Genomic DNA, 21776 nt, shown 5'->3' with positions numbered 1-21776 from the left:
GTATGTATTGCCACAATGCCGAGTTGCCTGTTCATTTGTTCATTCACCTCAGAATCTTAACTAAAATTTTGAATCTCAAGAGAATAGTAAACAGGACATGCTGAGCATCTTTTTCAAAATAAACCATTGTAACAGTATTGTCGTGAAATATAGTTGTCCTGTAAAGAATAATATGACTGAAATTTTTCTAATACTTGCAGAAAAGAAAAGAAGTTCAGAATTTAAGCAATAATAAACACCAGTTCTTGAAACAATCTGCGTATTATGAAGTACTCAAGTGTGTAGCTTTCAATCGAAAACAGTAAATTTCCCAGAAGTTAAATAGGCATGAACTTATAGATAAACGTACGCATGAATGTGGATTAGGGTGTGTGATGGTCGTTAATCAACTGAACAAATTCATAACTTCACAGAATTAAGAGTAGCCTGGTGTGGAGGTGGAGTTTAAAACCAGTCTCAGTCAATAGGGATTTTGGGAGACAGTTATGGGTTTTACGGATAACATCCTTAAAGCAATGACAGCATTTATCGGAAATTTGGTGTTTTATAGAGTGATTAGCACATTTACATACTTTCATCTAGAAATTACCAGATTGAAGTGAAGTGAAGCAAAAGGAGCACAAAACAAAAGTATGTTTCAGCTGATTTTTAAAGAATTTTGAATAGACTTTATTCTTTTAGAGCAGTTTCAGGTTCACAGCAGAAAATACAGAGAGTTTACACATAGCCCTCCCCACCCACACATATATACTCCCCTCCCCTCAACCCCCCTCATCAGTGTGGTGTATTTGGTGCAATTGATGAACCAACATGGGCACATTATTATCAACCAAAGTCCATAGTTTACTTTAGGATTCACTCTTGGTGGTGTACATTCTGTGGGTTTTGACAAATGCATAATGGCATGTAGCCACCAGTATAGTATACAGAATAATTTCATTGCCCTAAAAATCCCTTGTGCTCCTTCTATTCATTCCTCCTTCCCTCCCTCCTTCTCCCCAAACTCCTGGAAACCATGATCTTTTTATTGTTCCTATAGCTGTGCCTTTTCCAGAATGTCATTTGGTTGGAATCATAGTTTGTAGCCTTTTTGGACTGGCTTCTTTCATTTAGTAATGTGTCTTTTAAGTTTCTTCTATGTCTTTCATGGCTTGATAGATCATTTTTTTTACTACACACATTTTTTAATTTATATATACATACTGTTCATTGTTTCTAAGAATGTTTAGAGCTTTAGCTTTTTAAACTTACATAGTTATCAAAGGAATAAAGTCAACCACAAAATAAGAATTAATTCAAAAAGATACATACACCCTACTATTAGCAGCAACATTATTTATAATTGCCAAGATATGGAAGCATCCTAAGTGCACGTCAATAGTTGAATATATAATGGAGACGCAGCATACATATATGTAATGGAATACAACTCACCCATAACAAAGAAGGATATTTTGCCATTTCCAGCCCTTCATTCACTTTTTTTTTTCACTTCAAAAACCAGAATGTTATAACCAGTAGAGATATTTCCATTACATCAAAAACAACAAAATACCTAGAAATAAACTTAACCAAGGAAGTTACCGAGACTCCAAAAACCAAAATGACACAAAAAAGGGAAATATTTATTGTGCTCTTGGAAGAATCAAAACTATCAAAATGGCCACACTACCCAAAGAAATCCACAGATCCAACGCAACCCCCATCAGAATACTTGCCACATTCCTCACAGAACTAGAACAAACAATTCCAAAATTTATAAGGAACCACAAAAGACCCAGAACAGCCAAAGCAATCTTCTGTAGGTCTCTCTCTCTTTTTTTCTCTTTCTTCTTTTTGTTTGCTTTTCTTATGGTTTGATGACTAGAGAAGGTCCTATAACATTTGTTGTAAAGCTGATTTGATGGTGCTGAAATCCTTTAGCTTTTGTTTATCTGTGAAGCTTTTGATTTCTCCATCAAGTCTGAACGAGAGCCTTGCTGGATAGCATATTCTTGGTTGTAAGTTTCCCCCTTTCATCACTTTAAGTATATCATGCCACTGCCTCCTGGCCTGTAGAGTTTCTGCTCAAAAATCAGCTGGTAACCTTATGGGATTTGCCTTGTATGTTATTCATTGCTTTTCTCTTGCTAATTTTAATATTTTCTCCTTATCCTTAACTGTTGTCAATTTGATGCCTGTGTGCCTTGGTGTGCTCCTCTTTGGGTGGATCCTGTGTGGAACTCTCTGCACTTCCAGGGCTTGGGTGACTGTTTCCTTTCCCAAGTTGGGGAAGTTTTCAGTGATTATCTCTCCAAAAAATTTCTCAGGTCCTTTCTGTCTCTCTTCTCTTTCTGGGACCCCTATAATGCTAATATTAGTGTGCTTCATGTTGTGCCTGAGTTCTCTTAAACTACCCTCATTTCTTTCCATTCTTTTTTCTGTTCTGAAGTAGTGATTTCCACTAATCTGTCTTCTAGCTCACTGGTCTGTTCTTTTGCCTCATTTAGTCTATTCTTGGTTCCTTCTAGTGTATTGTTTATTTCAATGATTGTATTCTTCAACTCTGTTTGGGTATTCTTTATATTTTCCAACCACTTGCTAAAAAACTTCGCTCTGTGCATCTATACTCCTCTTGAGTTCTCTGAACATCTTGGCCATTATTACTTTAAACTCTTTCTCAGATAAATTGCCTATCTCCTCATCACTTACTTCTTCTGGGTTTTATCTTGTGCCTTGGCCTGGGAGATAGTCCTTTGCTGTCTCATATCGTCTATCTTTCTATGTGTTTGTGGATACCTTCTACAGACTTTGGGATTATTGTTTCCTTGTTTCTAGTATCTTCCCCTGGTGGATGAGGCTAGACTAGAGGTTTATGCAGGGTTTCTGGCAGGAGGAGCCAGTGCCTGCCCACTGCTGGGTGAAGCTTGGTCCTGGACCTCTGGTGGGTGCGGCTGTGTCTAGAGGCCTTTGTGGCTCAGGAAGTCTGCTGATGGGTGGAGCTGTGTTCCCACCCTGTATGTTGTTTGGCCTGAGGCTTTCCTACACACTGTTGGGCAGGGCTTGGTCTCAGTGCTAATGATCCAATCAAGATGTCAGCCTCCAGGAAAGCTCCTGTAGATGAACACTCCCAGATTGTCCTCCACCAGCTTTTATGTCCCCTGGGTGAGCTGCATCTGTCCCCCATATCCCCAGGAGACCCTCCAAATCCAGCAGGCAGGCCTGGCCCAGGTTCCTATGAAATCACTGCCTCTGCCCTTGGGCCTGGTGCATGTGAGTTTCCATGTATACTGCCCAAGTGAATGGAGTCTCCGTTTCCCCCAGTCCTGTGGGGCTCCCAGAGCCAAGCCCCCTGGCCTTCAAAACCAGACGTCCTGGGATCTCCTTCTCTTCCCAATGCTGGGACCCAAGCTGGGGGCCCTGATGTGGGGCTTAGAGCTCTCACTCCTGTGGCAGGGCCTTTGGGGCTTAACAAATCTTCATCTTGTGGGTTACCCACCTGAGGGGTATCATGAGCACTCCCCTCCTACCATCCTGCTATGGTTCCCTCTTTATGTTTCCAATTGTAGAAGATCTTTTTTGCTAGGTTCTAGTCTTTTTTCGATGGTTGTTTAGCATTCAATTGTGGTTTTGCTGTACTCACAAGGAGAGGCAAGCTCGTGGTCCTACCACTCTGCCATCTTCCAGCTGATGTTTTAAATTAAAATATATTTGACATATACCATTGTATAAATTTAAAGTGTCCAAACTGGTAATATGTTATATTTATACACTATAATATGATCACGATTGGAGCCATAATTAGCACCTCTGTTACATTATATAATTATCCTTCTAAGTTTAACTTTTTCTACTGAATTATAGTTGAGTTACAATATTAGTTTTGGGAATATAACATAGTGATTCAGTGTTCATATAGATTATACTCTGTTTACATTATGGTAAAATGTTGGCTCTGTTCCTTGTGATGTGAAATATGTCCTTCTAACTTATTTATTTTATACATGGTAGTTTGTACTTCTAAATCCTTACCCTATCTCATACCACCCTCCTTTTCTCTCCCCAGTGATAACCACTAGTTTCCTCTCTATATCTGTGAGTCTGTTTCTGTTTAGTTATATTCATTTGTTTTATTTTTTAGATTCCATGTATAAGTGATAGCATACAGTATCTGTCTTTCTCCGTCTGACTTACTTCACTAAGCATAATACCCTCCACATCCATCCATGTTGTTGCAATGACAAAATTTAATTCTTTTATGGCTAAGTAATATTCCATTGTGTGTGTGTGTATGTATGTGTGTGTGTGTGTGTGTGTGTGTGTATATATATATATATATATATATATATATATATATATATATATATATAATCACATGTCTATCCATTCATCTGTTGATGGACATATAAATTGATTCCATGTCTTGGCTGTTGTAAATAATGCTCCTATGAATATTGGGGAGCACGTATCTTTTTAAATTAGAGTTTTCATTTTCTGGTAGTTCTATTTTTAGGTTTTTGAGGAACCTCCATACTGTTTCCCACAGTGACTGCACTAATTTACATTCCAAAAAGTGTACTGGGTTTTCCTTTTCTTTATATTGTTTCATGTCACCTGCAAATAGTGACAGTTTTACTACTTCTTTCCATTTGGTGTTTTTTAATTTCTTTTTCTCTTCTGATTGTTGAGGTTAGGAATTCCAATACTATGTTAAACAGAAGTAATGAGAGCAAACATCTTTGTCTTGTTTTATTTTAGAGAAAAAGCTTTCAATTTTCCATCATTGAGTACTGTGGTAGCTGTGGATTTGTCATAAATGGCCTTTATTATGTTGAGGTATGTTCCTTCTATATAAACTTTGATGAAATTTTTTATCGTGAATGGATGCTGAATTTTGTCAAATGCTTTTTTTGTGTCTATTGAGATGATCATGTAATTTTTATCCTTCCTTTTAGTAATGTGGTGTATCACCTTGATAGATTTCTGGATTTTGAATTGTCCTAGCATCTCTGAAAAAATTCCACCTGATAATCATGTATGATCCTTCTTATGTGTTGTTGAATTATGTTTGTTAATATTTTGTTTAGGATTTTTCATCTGCAGTCAAGATATTGATCTATAATTTTCCTATTTTTTGTCCTCTGTTTTTCTGCTTTTTGGTATCAGGGTAATGAAGCCTTGTAGAACAAATTTGGAAGTGTTCCCACCTCTTCAGTTTTTTGGAATAGTTTGAGAATGATAAGTATTATCTCTTCTTTATATGTTGGATAGAATCCCCCTGAAGCCACCCAGTCCTAGACTTGTGTTTGCTTGGAGTTTTTTAGTGACTATTTTGATTTCACTATAATTGATCATTCTGTTCAGGCTGTCTGTTTCTTCCTAATTCCACTTAAAATGTATTTTAATAGAAATTTATCCATTTCTTCTAGGTTTTCCATTTTGTTAGCATGTAACTGTTTACAGAGGTGTTGTATCATATTTTTGTATCTGTGTTGTGATTTCTCCTCTTTTATTCCTCTGGTGTGTGTGTGTATGTGTGTGTGTGTGTGTGTGTGTGTGTGTGTGTGTGTGTGTGTGTGTGTGTTTGTGTGTGTGTAGTCTTTCTTTTTTTCTTAATGAGCCTGGGTAAAGGATTGTCAATTTTGTTTATCTTTGAAAAAAAAAATGGCTCTTGGTTTCATTGATCTTTTCTTCTGTTTTTTTAGTCTCTATTTTATTTGTTTCTTCTTTGATCTTTTTCATTTCCTTCCATCTGCTGACTTTGGGCTTTGTTCTTTTTCTAATTCCTTTAGATGGTATGTTAGATTGTCTTTTTGAAGATTTTTCTCATTGTGAGGTGGTTCTATGTTGCTATAAACTTCCCTCTCGGAACTTATGCTATGTCCCATTCATTTTGGGAAGTTGTATTTCTGTTTTCATTTATCTTGAGGTATTTTCTACTTGACTCTTTGATTTCCTTATTGACCCTATGGTTTTATTAGTAATATGTTGCCTGGTTGCCATGTGTGTTTTCTTTTCCCATTTTTCTTCCTGTAATTGATTTTTGGTTAAATATTGTTCTGGTCAGAAAAAATACTTGATATAATTTCTGTCCTTTTAAATTGTTGAGACTTGTTTTGTGGCCTAGCATGTGATCTGTCCTGGAGAACATTCCATGCGCACTTGAAAAGAATGTGTATTCTGCTGGTTTTGGATGTAACGTCCTATAGATATCTGTTAAGTTCACCTGGTCTATTGTGTTGCTTAAGACCACTGTTGCTTTATTGATTTTGTGTTTGGATGATCTATTGTCTATTGATATAAGTGGAGTGTTAAAGTCCATTACTATTATTATGTCATTGTCAATTTCTCTCTTAATGTCTATTAGCATTTGGTTTATATTTAGGTGCTCCTGTATTGGGTGCATCTATGTTAAGGAGTATAATATGCTTTTCTTGTATTTATCCCTTTATCATTATATGATGCCTTTCTCTTTATTTATTTGGGGGGGTAATTAGGTTTATTTGTTTGTTTTTAAATGGAGGTACTGGGGACTGAACCTAGGACTTCGTACATGCTAAGCACACACTCTACCACTAGCTATATCCTCCCTGCTTATAATGGCTTTCTTTGTCCTTCAATATAACCTTTGTTGTAAAGCCTATTTTGTCTGATAGGAGAATTGTTATCCTCTGCTTTGTTTTTATTACCATTTTGAAATAATTTTTCCATCCTACAACTTTTAGTCTGTGTGTGTGACTTTAGCCCTGAGTAAGTCTCTTTCAGGAAGCATATTGAAGGGACTTTAAAAAAAAATCAAATTAGCCACCCTTTGTCTTTTGATTGGAGCAGTTGGTCCATCGACATTTAAGGTAATTATTGATAGGTATGTACTTATTGCCTCTTTATTACTTGTTTTCTGGTTGTGGTCACAGTTCTGTGTTCACTACTTCTTTTTATTTCTATCCTTGTGGTTTGATGGTTTTCTTTAGCAGTATGCTTGCTTTCCTTTCTTTTCAGTTTTGGTGTATCTATTGTAGGTTTTTTATTTGTGGTTAACATGGGATTTATATATGTAGATCTATAGTTATGTCTACTTGTTTTAAACTGGTAGTCATTTAAGTTCAAACACATTCTAAAAGATCTACATTTTTTCCTCCCCTACCCCACATTTTGTGGTTTTGATGTCATACTTTATATATTCATGCTTATCTCTTAACTATTTATTGTGATCATAGTTGCTTTTAAAATTTTTTATCTTTTAATCTATGTATTGGCTTATTTAAGGGGTTGATCCTCTGTCCTTACCATATATTGTCCTTTCCTAATGGGATTTAGCCTTTCCTGCAGATTCCTACTTTGTTTCCATTTAGAGAAGACCCTACAACATTTCCTTTAGGACAGATTTTGTATTTATAAACACTTTAAAGTTTCCCTTGTCTGAGGAGTTCTTTATCCTTTCTTCTGTTCTAAATGATAATCTTGCTTGGTAGATTTTCCTAGGTTTCAGGTTTTTCCCATTCATCACTTTCTGTGAAGTCTCCTCCTTGCCTTGCAGATGGCCATCTTCTCTCTGTGTCCTCACATGATGAGTCTTGTGTGTGTGTATAAGAATGATGTCTCTGTTGTAGTGTTTCTGCTATAATGACATGAATCAGAATGCAGTAGAATCCACCCTAATGGGCTTCATGTTAATTTAGCACCTCCTTAAAGTCCCTTTTCTAAATATAGTCATCTTCTGAGATATTGGGCTTTGGGGATTCACCCTATCAATTTGGAGTTCAGTTCAGCTTATAACTCTCAGCCCTCTGGACCCATAGTTTGTTTCTTTCTCACATGAAAAATGCATTTGCCCCTTCTTTCCAGTAATCTCCAAAGCATTAACACATTGTAGCATCAACTCCAAGTCCCCTATCTCATCTAAATATTGTCTAATTCAGCTGTGGTTGAGATACACAATCTGACTCACTCAGAGAAAAAGTCCTTTCCATCTATAAACCTGTAAAAGCAGATAAATTTCACAGTGGAACAGCATAGAATAGACATTCCCATTCTAAGAGCAAGAAATCAGGAAGAAGAAACAAGTCACCTGTCCAAAGCAAGTAAAAATCCTAGGAGGGTAAATTCCATAAAATTTTAAAGTTTGAGAAGTATCCTGTTTGGCTGGATGTTCTGTTCTCTGGGCTGTCTGCATGAGAACCCCACCTTTCACACTCCCAGTAGCTATGAACACACCTACTGTCCATATTTTTGTTCATCACACCATTCACTAATAACAGTAGCTACTCTCTGTGGAGTAATGGCTGAAGCTGAGACTCAGACGGGAGTGGATATATATACCATATGCATGGAGAATCTTATAGTACTAGAAATGTAACTAAACTATCACATAAAAATACAAGTAGAAATTTAGACAAGGTGAGGTGGCAAACGAATATGTTCCAGGCAAAGGAACAAGATAAAACCCCACAAGAAGAACTAAGTGATGAGGAGATAGGAAATCTACCCAAGAAAGAGTTCAGAGTGATAATTGTGAAGATGATCAGAAAACTTGGGAGGAGAATGGAAGCACAGTGCAAAAAGTTAGAAGTTTTTAGTGAAGGATTAAAAAATATAAAGATCTACCAAACAGATGAAGAAAACAATTACTGAAATGAATAATACACTAGAAGGAACCAAGGGTAGACTAAATGAGGCAGAAGAACAGATCAGTAAGCTAGAAGACAGAGTAGTGGAAATCACTGCCACAGAACAGAAAAAAGAAAAAAAAGAAATGAGGATATTTTAACAGACCTCTGTGACAACATGAAACACACTAATATTTGCATTATAGGGGTCCCAGGAAGAGAAGAGATAGAGAAAGGATCTGAGAAAATACTTGGAGAGATTATAACTGAAAACATCCCTAAATGGGAAAGGAAATAATTACCTAAGTCCAGGAAGTACAGAGAGTTCCATACAGGATAAACCCAAAAAGGAGCATGCCAAGGCACATAGTCATCAAATTGACAAAAATTAAAAGATAAGGAGAAGGGGGCGGTACCAACATGACAGAACCGATGGACACATAGCTCATCCCCTTACATGACTACACCAAAAGTTATATCTGGAGACCCATCAGTTCTCAAAGAACACCTACTGAAACTGGCAGAATATCTCTTAAAGATAAGGAGAAAACATTAAAAGCAGCAAGAGAAAAGCAAGAAATAACATACAAGGGAAATCCCATAAGGTTATCAGATGATTTTTCAGCAGAAACTCTGCAGGCCGGAAGGGAGTGTCATGATAGATTTAAAGTAATGAAAGAGAAAAACCTACAACCAATACCCTACCCAGACAGGCTCTCATTCATATTTGATGGAGAAATCAAAAACTTTACAGATAAGCAAGAGCTAAAAGAATTCCATGCCACCAAACCAGCTTTACAGCAAATGCTAAAGGAACTTCTCTGGGTAGAAAAGAAAAGGACACAAATAGAGACAAGAAAATTAAAAAATGGAAAAATCTCACCAGTGAAGGCAAACACAAAGTAAAGGTAGGAAATCGTCCACTCACAAACTAATTGGGAGGTTAAAAAACAAAGGTAGTAAAATCACAATAAGCAGTTAAAGGATATACAATATAATTAGATGTAAAATACAGTAACAAAACCAGTACTTGTGAGGGGAGGAGAGTACAAATGCAGGGTATCTAAAATGCATTTGAAATTAAGAGTTCAGTAACTTAAAACAAATATATATATATATATACACACACACATATATATATATACACACACATATATATATATAAACTTCTATGCCAAAACTTCATGGTAACTGCAATCCAAAAATTTATAATAGATATACACACACAAAGAAAAGAGGAATCCAAATATAAAACTAAAGATAGTTATCAAATCACAAGAGAAGAGAATAAATTAAGAAAAGGAAAAAAAAGATGTACAAAAAATAAACCCAAAACAACAAAATAGCAATAAGGACATATGTATGGATAATTACCTTAAATACACAGAGATTAAGCTCCAACCAAAAGACATAGACTGGCTGAAAGGATACAAAAACAAGACCCATGTGTATGCTGTCTATAAGAGACCCACTTCAGAGCTAGAGACACATACAGGCTGTAAGTAAGGGGATAGAAAAAGCTATTCCAGGCAGATGGAAACCAAAATAAAGCTGTAGTAGCAATACTTATATCAGACAAAATGATCTTAAAATAAAGACTTACAGAAGGACACTACGTAATGATCAAGAGGTCAATCCAAGAAGAAGACATAGCAATTGTAAATATATATGCACCCAACATAGGAATACCTCAATATATAAGGCAACTGTTAACATACATTAAAGATGAAATCAATGGTAACACAATAATAGTGGGGGACTTTAACACCCCACTTACATCAATGGACAGATCATCCAGACAGAAAATCAATAAGGAAATACAGGCCGTAAATGACACATTAGATCAGATGGACTTAATTGCTATTTATAGAGCATTCCATCCAGAAGCAGCAGACTACACAGTCTTCTGAAGTGTGCTTGGAACATTCTCCAGGATAGAGCACATGCTGGTCCACAAAGCAAGTCTTGGTAAATTTAAGAAAATTAAAATCATATCAAGCATCTTTTCCTATTACAATGCTGTGAGATTAGAAGTCAACTATAAGAAAAAAACTGCAAAAAACCCCACAAATACATGGAGGCTGAACAATATGCTACTAAACTGCCAATGGGTCAGTGAAGAAATCAAGGAGGAAATAAAAAAATACTTAGAGACAAATGAAAATGAAAACACAACGATCCAAAACCTCTGGGACACAGCAAAAGCAGTTCTCAGAGGGACATTTATAGCGATAAAAGCTTACCAGGAAACAAGAAAAATCTCAAATAAACAACCTAACCTTACACTTAAAGCAATTAGAGAAAGAAGAGCAAACAAAATCCAAAGTTAGTAGAAGGACACAAATCATAAAAATTAGAGCAGAAGTAAATGGAGACTAAAAATACATATATAAAAGATCAATGAAAATAAAAGCTGGTTCTTTAAAAAGATAAATTGATAAAGCTTTGGCCAGACTCATCAAGAAGAAAAGGGGGGAGAGCCCAAATTAATTAAATCAGGAATGAAAAAAAGTTATAACTGACACCACAGAAATACAGAGAATTGTAAGAGGCTACCAAGAGCAACCATATGCAAACAAAATGGACAAGCTAGAAGAAATGGACAACTTCTTAGAAAGGTACAATTTGCCAAGACTGAACCAGGAAGAAATAGAAAATATGATCGGGCCAATTACCAGCACTGAATGAAATCAGTAATTTTAAAACTCCCAACAACAAAAGAACCCCTCCAGAACCAGATAGCTTCACAGTGAAATTATACCAAACATGTTAAAATTTGTATCAAAACACAAAGGACCCCAGATAATCAAAACAATCTTGAGAAAGAAAAATGGGGCTGGGGGAACCATGCTCCCTGACTTCAGACTATACCACAGAGCTTCAGTAATCAAAACAGAATCATACTGGCACAAAAACGGACACATAGATCAATGGAACAGGAGAGAAAGTCCAGAAATAAACCCACACACATATGGTCAATTAATCTATGACAAAGGAGGCAAGAATATACAGTGGAGAAAAGACAGTCTCTTCAATAAGTGGTGCTGGGAAAACTGGACAACTACCTGTAAAAGACTGAATTAGAACATTCTCTAACACCATATACAAAAAGAAAAACTCAAAGTGGTTTAATGATCTAAATATAAGGCCAGATACTCTAAAATTCCTAGAGGAGAACATAGGCAGAACATTCTTTGACATAAATTGCAGCAATATTTTTTTGGATCCATGTCCTAGAGCAATGGAAATAAAAGCAAAAATAAACAAATGGGAACTAATTAAACTTAAAAACTTTTGTGTATCTAATGATACCATAAAATTAAAAGACAAACTACAGAGTGGGAGAAAATATCTGCAAGTGACACAAGGGACTAATTACCAAAATATACAAATTTCTCATACAAGCTTAATATAAAAAAAAAAAAAAATCAAAAAAAGGACAGAAGACCTAAATAGACACTTCTCCAAAGAAGACATCCAGATGGCCAACAGGCACATGAAAACATGCTCAGCGTTGCTAATTATTAGAGGAATTTATCAAAACTATCACTTCACACCAGTCTTAATGGCCGTCATTTAAAAGTCTACAAATAATAAATGCTGGATTGTGTGGAGAAAAGGGAATCTTCCTATACTGTTGGTGGGAATGTAAATTGGTGCAGCCACTATGAAAGGACAGTATGGAGATTCCTTAAAAAACTAAAAATAGGGTTACCATATGATCCAGCAATCCCACTCCTGGTCATATATCTGAAGAAAACTATAATTTGAAAAAATACATGCACCTCAATGTTCATAGCAGGAGTATTTACAATAGCCAAGACATGGAAACAATGTAAATGTCCGTGGACAGATTAATGAATAAATAAGATGTGAGATATATATATAGCGATATATATACACACACACATACATATGCATATATATACATATATACACACATATACACATACATACACACATACATATACATACACACACATGACTATATACAAAGGAATATTAGCCATAAAAAAATGAAGTAATGCCATTTGCAGCAACTTGGATTTACATAGAGATTATCATACTAGGTGAAGTAAATCAGACAAAGACAAATACCATATGATATCTCTTATACATGGAATCTAAAAAAAGATAAAAATTTTATTTACAAAACAGAAATAGACTCACCGACATAGAAAACAAACTATGGTTACCAAAGTGGGAAAGGGGGAAGGGATAAATTAGGAGTTTGGGATTAACAGATACATACCACTATATATAAAATAAACAAGAATGACCTACTGTATGGCGCAGGGAACTATATTCAATTTCTTGTAGTAAGTTATAATGGAAAAGAATCTGAAAATATGTGTGTGTGCGTATATATATATATATATATATATACGCACACATACATACACATACATACATACATATTGGATCACTTTTTGGACACCTGAAAGTAACATTGTAAACCAACTACACTTCAAAAAAAATAAAATTGAAAAATAAAAAAACCCATTCCTTAATTCCTATTTCTCTAGAATCGCTCCTTGTAACAGTGATTCTAAATTGTTTGATATTCATAAAATGGAGTCCTATATAGCAATGCCAAAGAATGATGTACAACTTTATACAAATTTAAATTCACAAGCAACATAGAAAATTAAGAAGTCTAATACAAAAATGTAAATGCATTATTTTCTCCACATAAAGTCCAGAAGTGCTGAAAGTAATCTATGCTGTTAGATGTCACAGCAGGGGTTATCCTAGGTGTAGTGACAGGAAGGAGCCAGTTAGGGTGTCTGTGGGGTCTGACAACATTCTATTTATTGATATGGGTACCACGTACAGAAATGTGTTCAGTTTGAGCGATTTCTTTGATCTGTGGTCTTCGGGCCTGTGCATGTATTTAACACATTTAAAATAGATGCCACCAAAAAAGGTGGAATTTGAGAGTAGATTTATGTGTAATGTCCTTATATTGTCAATGTGTAGTTTTTAAAAGTACAGTGAAATATCTAGGTTATAAATTAGCAAATAACTAAATACACAACTTCAAAAGAAAAGGGGTCAGATATAAATTTCTTTTTAAAAGTTATTAGAAAAGAAGTAAACATAGATCAAATAAGGAATTAAACCACGTCTATTGGAAAAGCCCTGAAAACTTGATAAACCCAAATATATTGATTATTTATAATAACATAGACTACTTACTCCTTATAAAGACAAACATTTCTAGTATATTCATTGGATTTTTCTCAAGTAATAACACCAAAATATGTGAACTGAAGTAGCAATGAGAAAATGTATTTCATGGAATTCTTTATTTTTTAGCAATAAAACAAATAGCATGGCAATATATGTATGTAATTACATACACTTAAAAGTTTCTCATTATTGTAATTAATATCATTAAAATTTGTATTGAATACTGAATAATTTTCCAGCATGTTGACAAACATGATTGACTTTTTATGTATATATTTACATACATACGTATCCTCAGATACACACACATGCATATACACACCCTAAGGTAGATGTGTGTTTGTATACATTTTTTCTTCTTTCTTTATGACTTAATATGGGGCGAATATTTAAGTTTCTGATGTGAGCTACAAATATGAGTTTCTTGTTTGGGCACAAGGTTTTATATATATTATATATTATATATATATATATATTTTAAAAATTATGTATATCTCCACTGTATCAAAATAATTGGTTTTCAAATTTCCCATTTCTTAATACTTTGTATTAGCTTCATAATATAAATACAGAGTGACCTATATTAAAATCTTTCCCAAAAGTGAGGAAATATACACTTTTTCCCCTGTATATCCAAAAGCCATAAACTCTACATAAACAGAATGGATTCATGTCTTTCCCTTTCAGATAGCTCTTCCTGCAGAGCTCCAAGTTTAATGAAGGCTCTGCCATAAACTAGTTTCAACACTTCAGACGTATGAGTGTGCACCTACAAACCCCATTCTCGCCAACCTGGCCAAGTCATCTTGGCATAATACAGAAAAATCTGCCTTCTACATGTCCAGCACATGTCTTTTAATTGTCGCACTCACTTGATGGTTTTTAAAAATCAGCTGAATTCCAATCAGTAAAAAAATGATCCTTATATAATGTGATAGAGGTGCTAATTATGGCTCCAATGACAATCATATTGCAATCTACAAATGTAACAAACAGCTTAACATGGTGTACATCTTAAATTTACACCATGTTATATGTCAAATATATTTCAATTAAAATTAGCTGTTATATATGTATAATACATACAGTATATTACTCAGCACATTCTTTATCCATTCCTCTGTTGTATATTTCAATTAAAATCAACTAAGTAATATATATGCATATTTTTTATCCATTTATCTATTGATGGACACTTAGTTTGCTTTCCTACCTTACCTATTGTAAATAATGCCACTGTGAACATTGGAGTGCGTGTATCTTTTTGAATTAGTGTTTTTGTTTTTGTTGGATATATTGAGGAATGGAACTGCTGTATCATAATAGTTCTATTGGTAGTTTTTCGAGGAGCCTCTGTACTCTCTTCCATAGTGGCTGCACAAATTTACATCCCAGCAACAGTGTACAAGGGTTTGCTCTTATCCGCATCCTTGCCAGCATTTGTCATTTGTAGGGTTTTTGATGATAGGCATTTTTTCAGGTATGAGGTGATATCCATTTTAGTTTTGATTTGCATTTTTCTGATGGTTAGCAATGTTGAGCATTATTTCATGTTCTTGTTGGTCGTCTGTATGTCTTTTGGAAAAATGTCTATTGAGCTCTTCTGCCAATTTTTGAACTGAATTTTTTTGGCATGCAGTTGTATGAGCTGTTTATATATTTTGGTTATTAATACCTTAACAGTCATACCATTTGCAAATGTTTTCTCTCATTCAGTAGGTTGTCTTTATTAGTATATAGAAAAATAACAGATTTTTGTATATTAATCTTGTATCCTGCAACTTCACAGAATTCATTTATTAGTTCTAATAGGTTTTTTTTTTGGTGGACACTTTAGGGTTTTTTATATATATTATCATGTCATGATCAAATAGTGACAGTTTGACTTCTTTCCTTCCAATCCAGATGCCTTTTATTTTTCTCTTGTTTGAGTGCTGTGGCTAGGACGTTCACCATCATGTTAAACAGAAGTGGCGAGACTGGGCATCCCTGGCTTGTTTCTGATTTTAGAGGAAAGGTTTCAGTTTTTCACCAAATTTCCTGATTTCACAGAAAAGGTTTGAGTCTGATGTTAGCTGTGGGTTTGTCACAAATGCCCTTTTGATGGTGAGAAATATTCCCTTTTGGTGAGAGTTCTTATCATGAATGGATGTTGATTTTGTCAAATGCTTTTTCTACGTCTATAGAGATGGTCATGTAATTTTTATCCTTCCTTTTGTTAATGTCTGTCACACTGAATGATTTGTGGACATTAAACCCATTTTGGTTCCCTTGAGTAATACCCACTTGATCATGTGATCCTTTTTATATGCTGCTGGTTTTGGCTCACTAATATTTTAAGGATTTTAGCATGTATCCTCAATGGAGATATTGGCTTATATTTTCTCTTTTGTATTGTCTATGTCTGGTTTTGGTATCAATGATAAAGGAAGTTTCCTAAAATGGTTTTGGGAGTGTTCCATCCCCTCAAGTTTTTGAAATAGGTTGAGAAAGATAGATATTAACTCTTCCTTATGCTTTGTGGAAATCCCCTGTCAAGTCTTCTGTCCTAGACTTTTGTTTCCTGGGATTTTTTAAATTACAAATTTAATTTTACTACTAGTGATCTGTCTGATTAGATTGTCTACTTCTTCCTATTTCACTTTTGGAAGGTTGCATGTTTATAGAAATTTGTCCATTTTGTCTGAGTTGTCCAATTTATCTGTATCTAAATGTTTATAACATTCTCTTATTATTTTTTTATCTCTGTGATATGGTTGTTATTTCTCCTCTTACCTTCTTATTTTGGTTTTTCCAGTCCTTTCTTTTTTTCTTGTTGACCCTGATTAAAACCTTATCAGTTTTCTTTATCTTTTGAAAAAAAAAAACAGCTCTCATGTCATTAACCAATTTTATGGGGTTTTTTTGTCTCTACATTTAAAATTTTCCTCTTTGATTCTTATTTCCTCTATCTTTTGAATTTGAAATTGTTCTTCTTCTATTTCTTTTAGATGGTAGTTTAAGTTGTTTATTTGGGATTTTTCTTGTTTATTGAGGTAGACCTTTATCATTATAAATTTCCCTCTTAGAATTGCTTGTGTTGTATCTCATAGATTTCGAAAAGTTTTGTTTTTATTTTACTTTGTTTCAAGTTATTATTCTGATTTTTAAAATTTGCCCTTTGACCCATTGATTTTTTAGTAGCATACTGTTTAGTTTCCAGGTTTGATCTTCTTAAATTAAGTAAATGAGCATTAGTGCATTTGATATTTGCAAGAATGATAAAATCTGTCAAGTTATCAGATAAAATGCTCTTATTTTGTGAGAACCTCCTTTGCAACCTTCTTTCTTTTTTGATGTATTTGTTTTGCTTCAAATTCTTATCACTGATGGAGGTCAATAATTGTGAAATATATTTTACTACAAGAGTTTCATATGAATTAGCATTTACTTTGCAAATATGTCCAACACAATTGACTTTGGTTAGTGCAAACAAACAATTTCTGTAATGAGTTATTTGTCATGTTCTTCCTTTTACTTGTATGCCTTTGAATACACTTCTCAGGTATTTTGTCTCATTCCATTTATCTACCAATACTTTAACTGATGGTTCAGTTCAGTTCAGTTGTCTGAAGATTAGGAAAGTACTAGTTTTAGGGTAGAGAAACATCTAAGGAAGTGAAGAATCCAGAGGGGCACACATAGTTTATACTCTCCTCCATGAGAGACCCTGTGTGCCAACAGGGATCATGGAAAAGGAAATCCCTCTCAAAAACACTTCTTCAGTCTCCTTAGGGGTGCTAATGAGAAACGTGTAATTGTTTTTGATCATTAACAACTGAGAGGAAAGTTTTCAGAAGTGTTCTCAGATCCCAAGCCTACACTCCCATTGCTGCCAAAGATGGAATGATAATTGCAGTTCTGAGGGAATGGGGCAGGGAGTAAGAGAATCACAAACCCATATATCAGGCTGTGGTTGTCTCCCTCCCACACAGATACTAGCTTATAAAGACCATCCCACTGAGTCCATTGTCCTGGCAGCAGGGAGGAATCAGGTAAGTGTTTTCTGTTTCATTCTGAGAAGCAGAGTCTGTAAGAGAAAGGCAGATCAAGATTCTTCACAAGTGATCACATCAGAAAAAGCCAGTTGTCTGTTTAGTAACCTGATTTAGTGCCAACCCTCTGTGGGAAGGTGGAATAATTCTGAGATATGAGCTAAGCTAGTGAAGAGAGATGGGATCCTAGATCCTACACCAATTCCTGATGGCTCCTCGTACAATTTAATGTAATCCTTACTGACAGTGATTGTTGTGGCTGAATCCAAGTGATAACATTGCCATATTATGAAGGTGCTTAAAAACGTAGTTGTAAAATCAACCTGCTATTCAGTCTACCTGATTGGCAACTAGAGTAAAAGTTGATGATTGCTAGAAGTGGACCTTAAGCTTTGTAATAAAGAGTAAAATGAATCTAATTATCTAACCTTGTGCAGAAAGCATATCCAAATGTAAATGGCTTGACTAGAAAGGTTTTCTCTAATTTTAGACATTTGATGCAATTAATGGAGACATTAATTTCGTCTCCACTAAAAATTCCATAGGGTGTTGGTTATGGTGAGGTTATCGGCACTCTTAAATTTAATGAGCAGTTGACATGATAATTGTGACTTACAGCCAGCAGCTGTCACTCTCATATCATGTTGTTTCTACCCATTTAAATAGTATTCTATTATCAATCCAAAAATCTAATTTTTCAATTTTTAAAATGCACAAGAATACATACCCTTTAGGGGCTGTTTTGCATCTATATCTTGTATGATAATATCATTCACAAATCTTCATTCTTTTTGAGTGTTTTTCACGTAACTATGGCATTAACAGATAAGGATATCATCCTAAAGTAATAAGTTAGTACACTATTTTGTCATGTATCAATTTTTTATGCCCTAAAGTTTACAGTATTCCATGTGCTGATTAAATAATTCCTGTGATAGGTGCCATTATACTTGCTTCTCTGATACAAAAGCCAAAGCGTCTTCCTGTAGCCATGCTAATACTGAACCATTTTCATTTTTATCATGTTAACTTGTCATGAGGCAGGTTCTTGCAGTATTCTGCCTGCAGCAGTGCGCATGTACATGTATTAAGATACCTAACACTTTATTCATAATTAATAGTCCCATATAGAATCAAATGTTACACAAATGGAAACTTGTTGTAATGAAAATTATAAAATACCGCAAGTCTAAAATCAAATGACAAGTTGTGAAATCAAAACTAAATATAGATCATATAGGTCTGGATTAGCATATAAATATACTTAATCAGCTTTTTGGCAGAGCATGGTGGTTCAATGCACTGTCTTTATCAGGCCAAGGGATTTCACATCCCCAACTCTGCCCTACGCAGCAGACTTTGACAAATACTTAACCACTCTCTTTGTACATTTTCCCCTTCTGTATGCGTGAAGTCACAGAAGTTCCTGGCTAATATATTTGTGAAGAATGAAGTGGTCATGTGTGTAGCTGTTACTGAGTAATTAAACATTATAAGTGAACTTTAAATTTTATACATTCAACCTTTGGAAAGCTGCTAGTAATAGAAAAACATGAAGTAAAACATTTTAAGTGGGAACTACTGGTAACTGCAGAATACCAGGTTTCAGCTGACATTATATAAGTAGTCCAAATCTCATATTCCCATACAGGACATTTTAACTCAGAAGAAGTTATCAGTGACTGGTGTCTGACAGAATGGACAGCAGAGATCTGACAATAGACATGTTCATCTTAACACAGACTGTGGTTGGAATCCTGGGAAATTTGTCACTTCTTTGCCATTATGTCACCCTTTACTTCACTGGGTACAGGTTAAGGTCCACAGATTTGATTCTTAAGCACCTGATTGTAGCCAACTCCTTGGCCCTCCTCTGTAAAGGCGTCCCCCACACAATGGCAGCATTTGGGTGGAAACATTTCCCCAGTGAATTTGGATGCAAACTTCTTTTCTTTCTTCACAGAGTGGGGAGGGGAGTGTCCATCGGTAGCATCTGCCTCTTGAGTGTCTTTCAAGTGGTCACAATCAGTCCCAGGAACTCGAGGTGGGCAGAACTTAAAGTAAAAGCTCCCAAGTACATTGTTCCCTCTATTCTCCTGTGTTGGTTCCTGCAAATGTTGGTAAATATCATTTTTCCTGTCTGCATACATAGTAAATGGAGCAACAAAAACATCACAGACAACAGGGATTTTGGATACTGTTCTTCCATTCGTCATCACAAAACCAGTAATGTGTTATTTGCCACATTGCTTTTGTTCCCTGATGTCTCATGTTTGGGGCTTACGCTCTGGGCCAGTGGCTCTATGATTTTTATCCTGCACAGGCACAAACAGAGGGTGCAACACATTCGGAGGACCAATGCCTCCCCCAGCGGCTCCCCTGAGTCCAGAGCTACTAAAACCATTCTTCTCCTGGTGAGCACCTTTGTTTACTTTTACACTCTTTCCTCCATCTTTCAGGTTGTTTTGTCTCTTTTTGAGAATCCCAGCAGGTTCATTGTGAACATCACTGTAATCATGGTTGCATGTTTCCCAGCTCTCAGCCCCTTTGTGCTCATGAGCCGTGACTCTACTGTACACAGCCTCTACTTTGCTTGGATAAAGAATACAAAATATCCTACTATGATGAGAAATATGTAAATTGTATGTAATGCCACATGCACAGTTGCCAATTCATTCATTCATTCGTTCATTCACCTCTGAGTCTTAACTAAAAATTTGAATCTCAAGAGAATACTAAATAAGACATGCTGAGCATTTTCTTCAAAATGAGCAATTGTACTAATACTGTCATGAAATGTAATCATCTTATAAAGAAATATATTATTGTAAATTTTCATACTAAAGAAAGGGAGTTCAGAATTTATGCAATAAAAAACATCTTGAAACAGTCTTAATATTGTAGAGTCTTCAGGTGTGTAGCATCTTCTAATGCAATAAATTTTCCAGAACTGAACTAGGCATATAGATAAAAGTATACATGAAAAATGGATGATCATGTGCAGTGCTCATTAGGGAAACTGAAGTTAATATCCTCACAGAATAAAGAATAGCCTGATGTGAAGCTGGAGTTTAAAATTAATCTCAGTCAGGGGAGCCTTTGGGGGAACAGTTATGAATTTCATGGATAACATTATGATATTGATTTGTATGAGTTGTTTATGTATTTTGGATATATAAACCCCTTATCGGTCTTATCTTTTCAAAATAGTTTTTGATTCAGTAGATTGCTTTTTCTTTTTGTTGAATATTTCCTTTCTGTGCAAAATCTTTTAAGTTTAATTAGGTCCTATTTGTCTACATTTTCTTTTGTGTCCTTTACCTGAAGAGGAAGATCCAAAGAAAAATGCTACAATTTTGTTAGGGAGTGATCTGCCAATATTTTCTTCTAGGAGTTTTGTGGTTTCCAGTCTTACATTGGGATTTTTAATCCATTTTGAGTTTATTTCTGTATACAGTATGAGAAGATGTTGAAATAATTTCAATCTTTTACATGTATCTGTCCAGTTGTCCATCACCACTTACTGAAGAGACTGGACTGTCTTTTCTCCATTGTATACTCTTGACTCCCTGTGATAGATAAGTTGACCAGAGGCATGTGGGTTTATTTCTGAGCTCCCTGTTCTGTTCCCTTGATTTTTGTGTCTGTTTTTCTGCCAGTACCATACTGTTTTCATGACTATAGCTTTGTGGGATAGCCTGAAGTCAGGGAGTTTGATACCTCCAGTTTTCTTCTTTCTTCTCAAATTTACTTTAGCTCTTTGTGATTTTTTATGGTTTTATATTAATTTTAGGATTTTTGGTCTAGTTCTGTGAGAAATTCATGGGTATTTTACTAAAAATTGCATTAAATCTGTAGATTGGTTTGGGTAGTATGGATATTTATAACAATATGAATTCTTCCAATCCAAAAAAGAAAAAGCATATCTTTCCATTTTCTTTGTATTAACTTCAAGTTCCTCAGT

The 21776-nt window shown here is 35.1% G+C and overlaps 1 protein-coding gene across 1 annotated transcript; it reads left to right on the top strand.

The window, feature by feature from the left end:
* Positions 1–19392: 19392 nt before the first annotated feature.
* On the top strand, positions 19393–20451 carry LOC105067197 (vomeronasal type-1 receptor 4-like). The gene has a single exon (XM_010952671.2). The coding sequence runs from the start codon at positions 19510–19512 to the stop codon at positions 20449–20451; it is 942 nt and encodes a 313-aa protein (XP_010950973.1). The 5' UTR covers positions 19393–19509.
* The last annotated feature ends 1325 nt before the right edge of the window (positions 20452–21776 follow it).

This window comes from Camelus bactrianus, chromosome 9, assembly GCF_048773025.1.
Source record: "Camelus bactrianus isolate YW-2024 breed Bactrian camel chromosome 9, ASM4877302v1, whole genome shotgun sequence".
Taxonomy (NCBI): domain Eukaryota; kingdom Metazoa; phylum Chordata; class Mammalia; order Artiodactyla; family Camelidae; genus Camelus; species Camelus bactrianus.
Note: the sequence above shows the minus strand (reverse complement) of the source record. Positions and strands in the feature narration are given on the sequence as shown.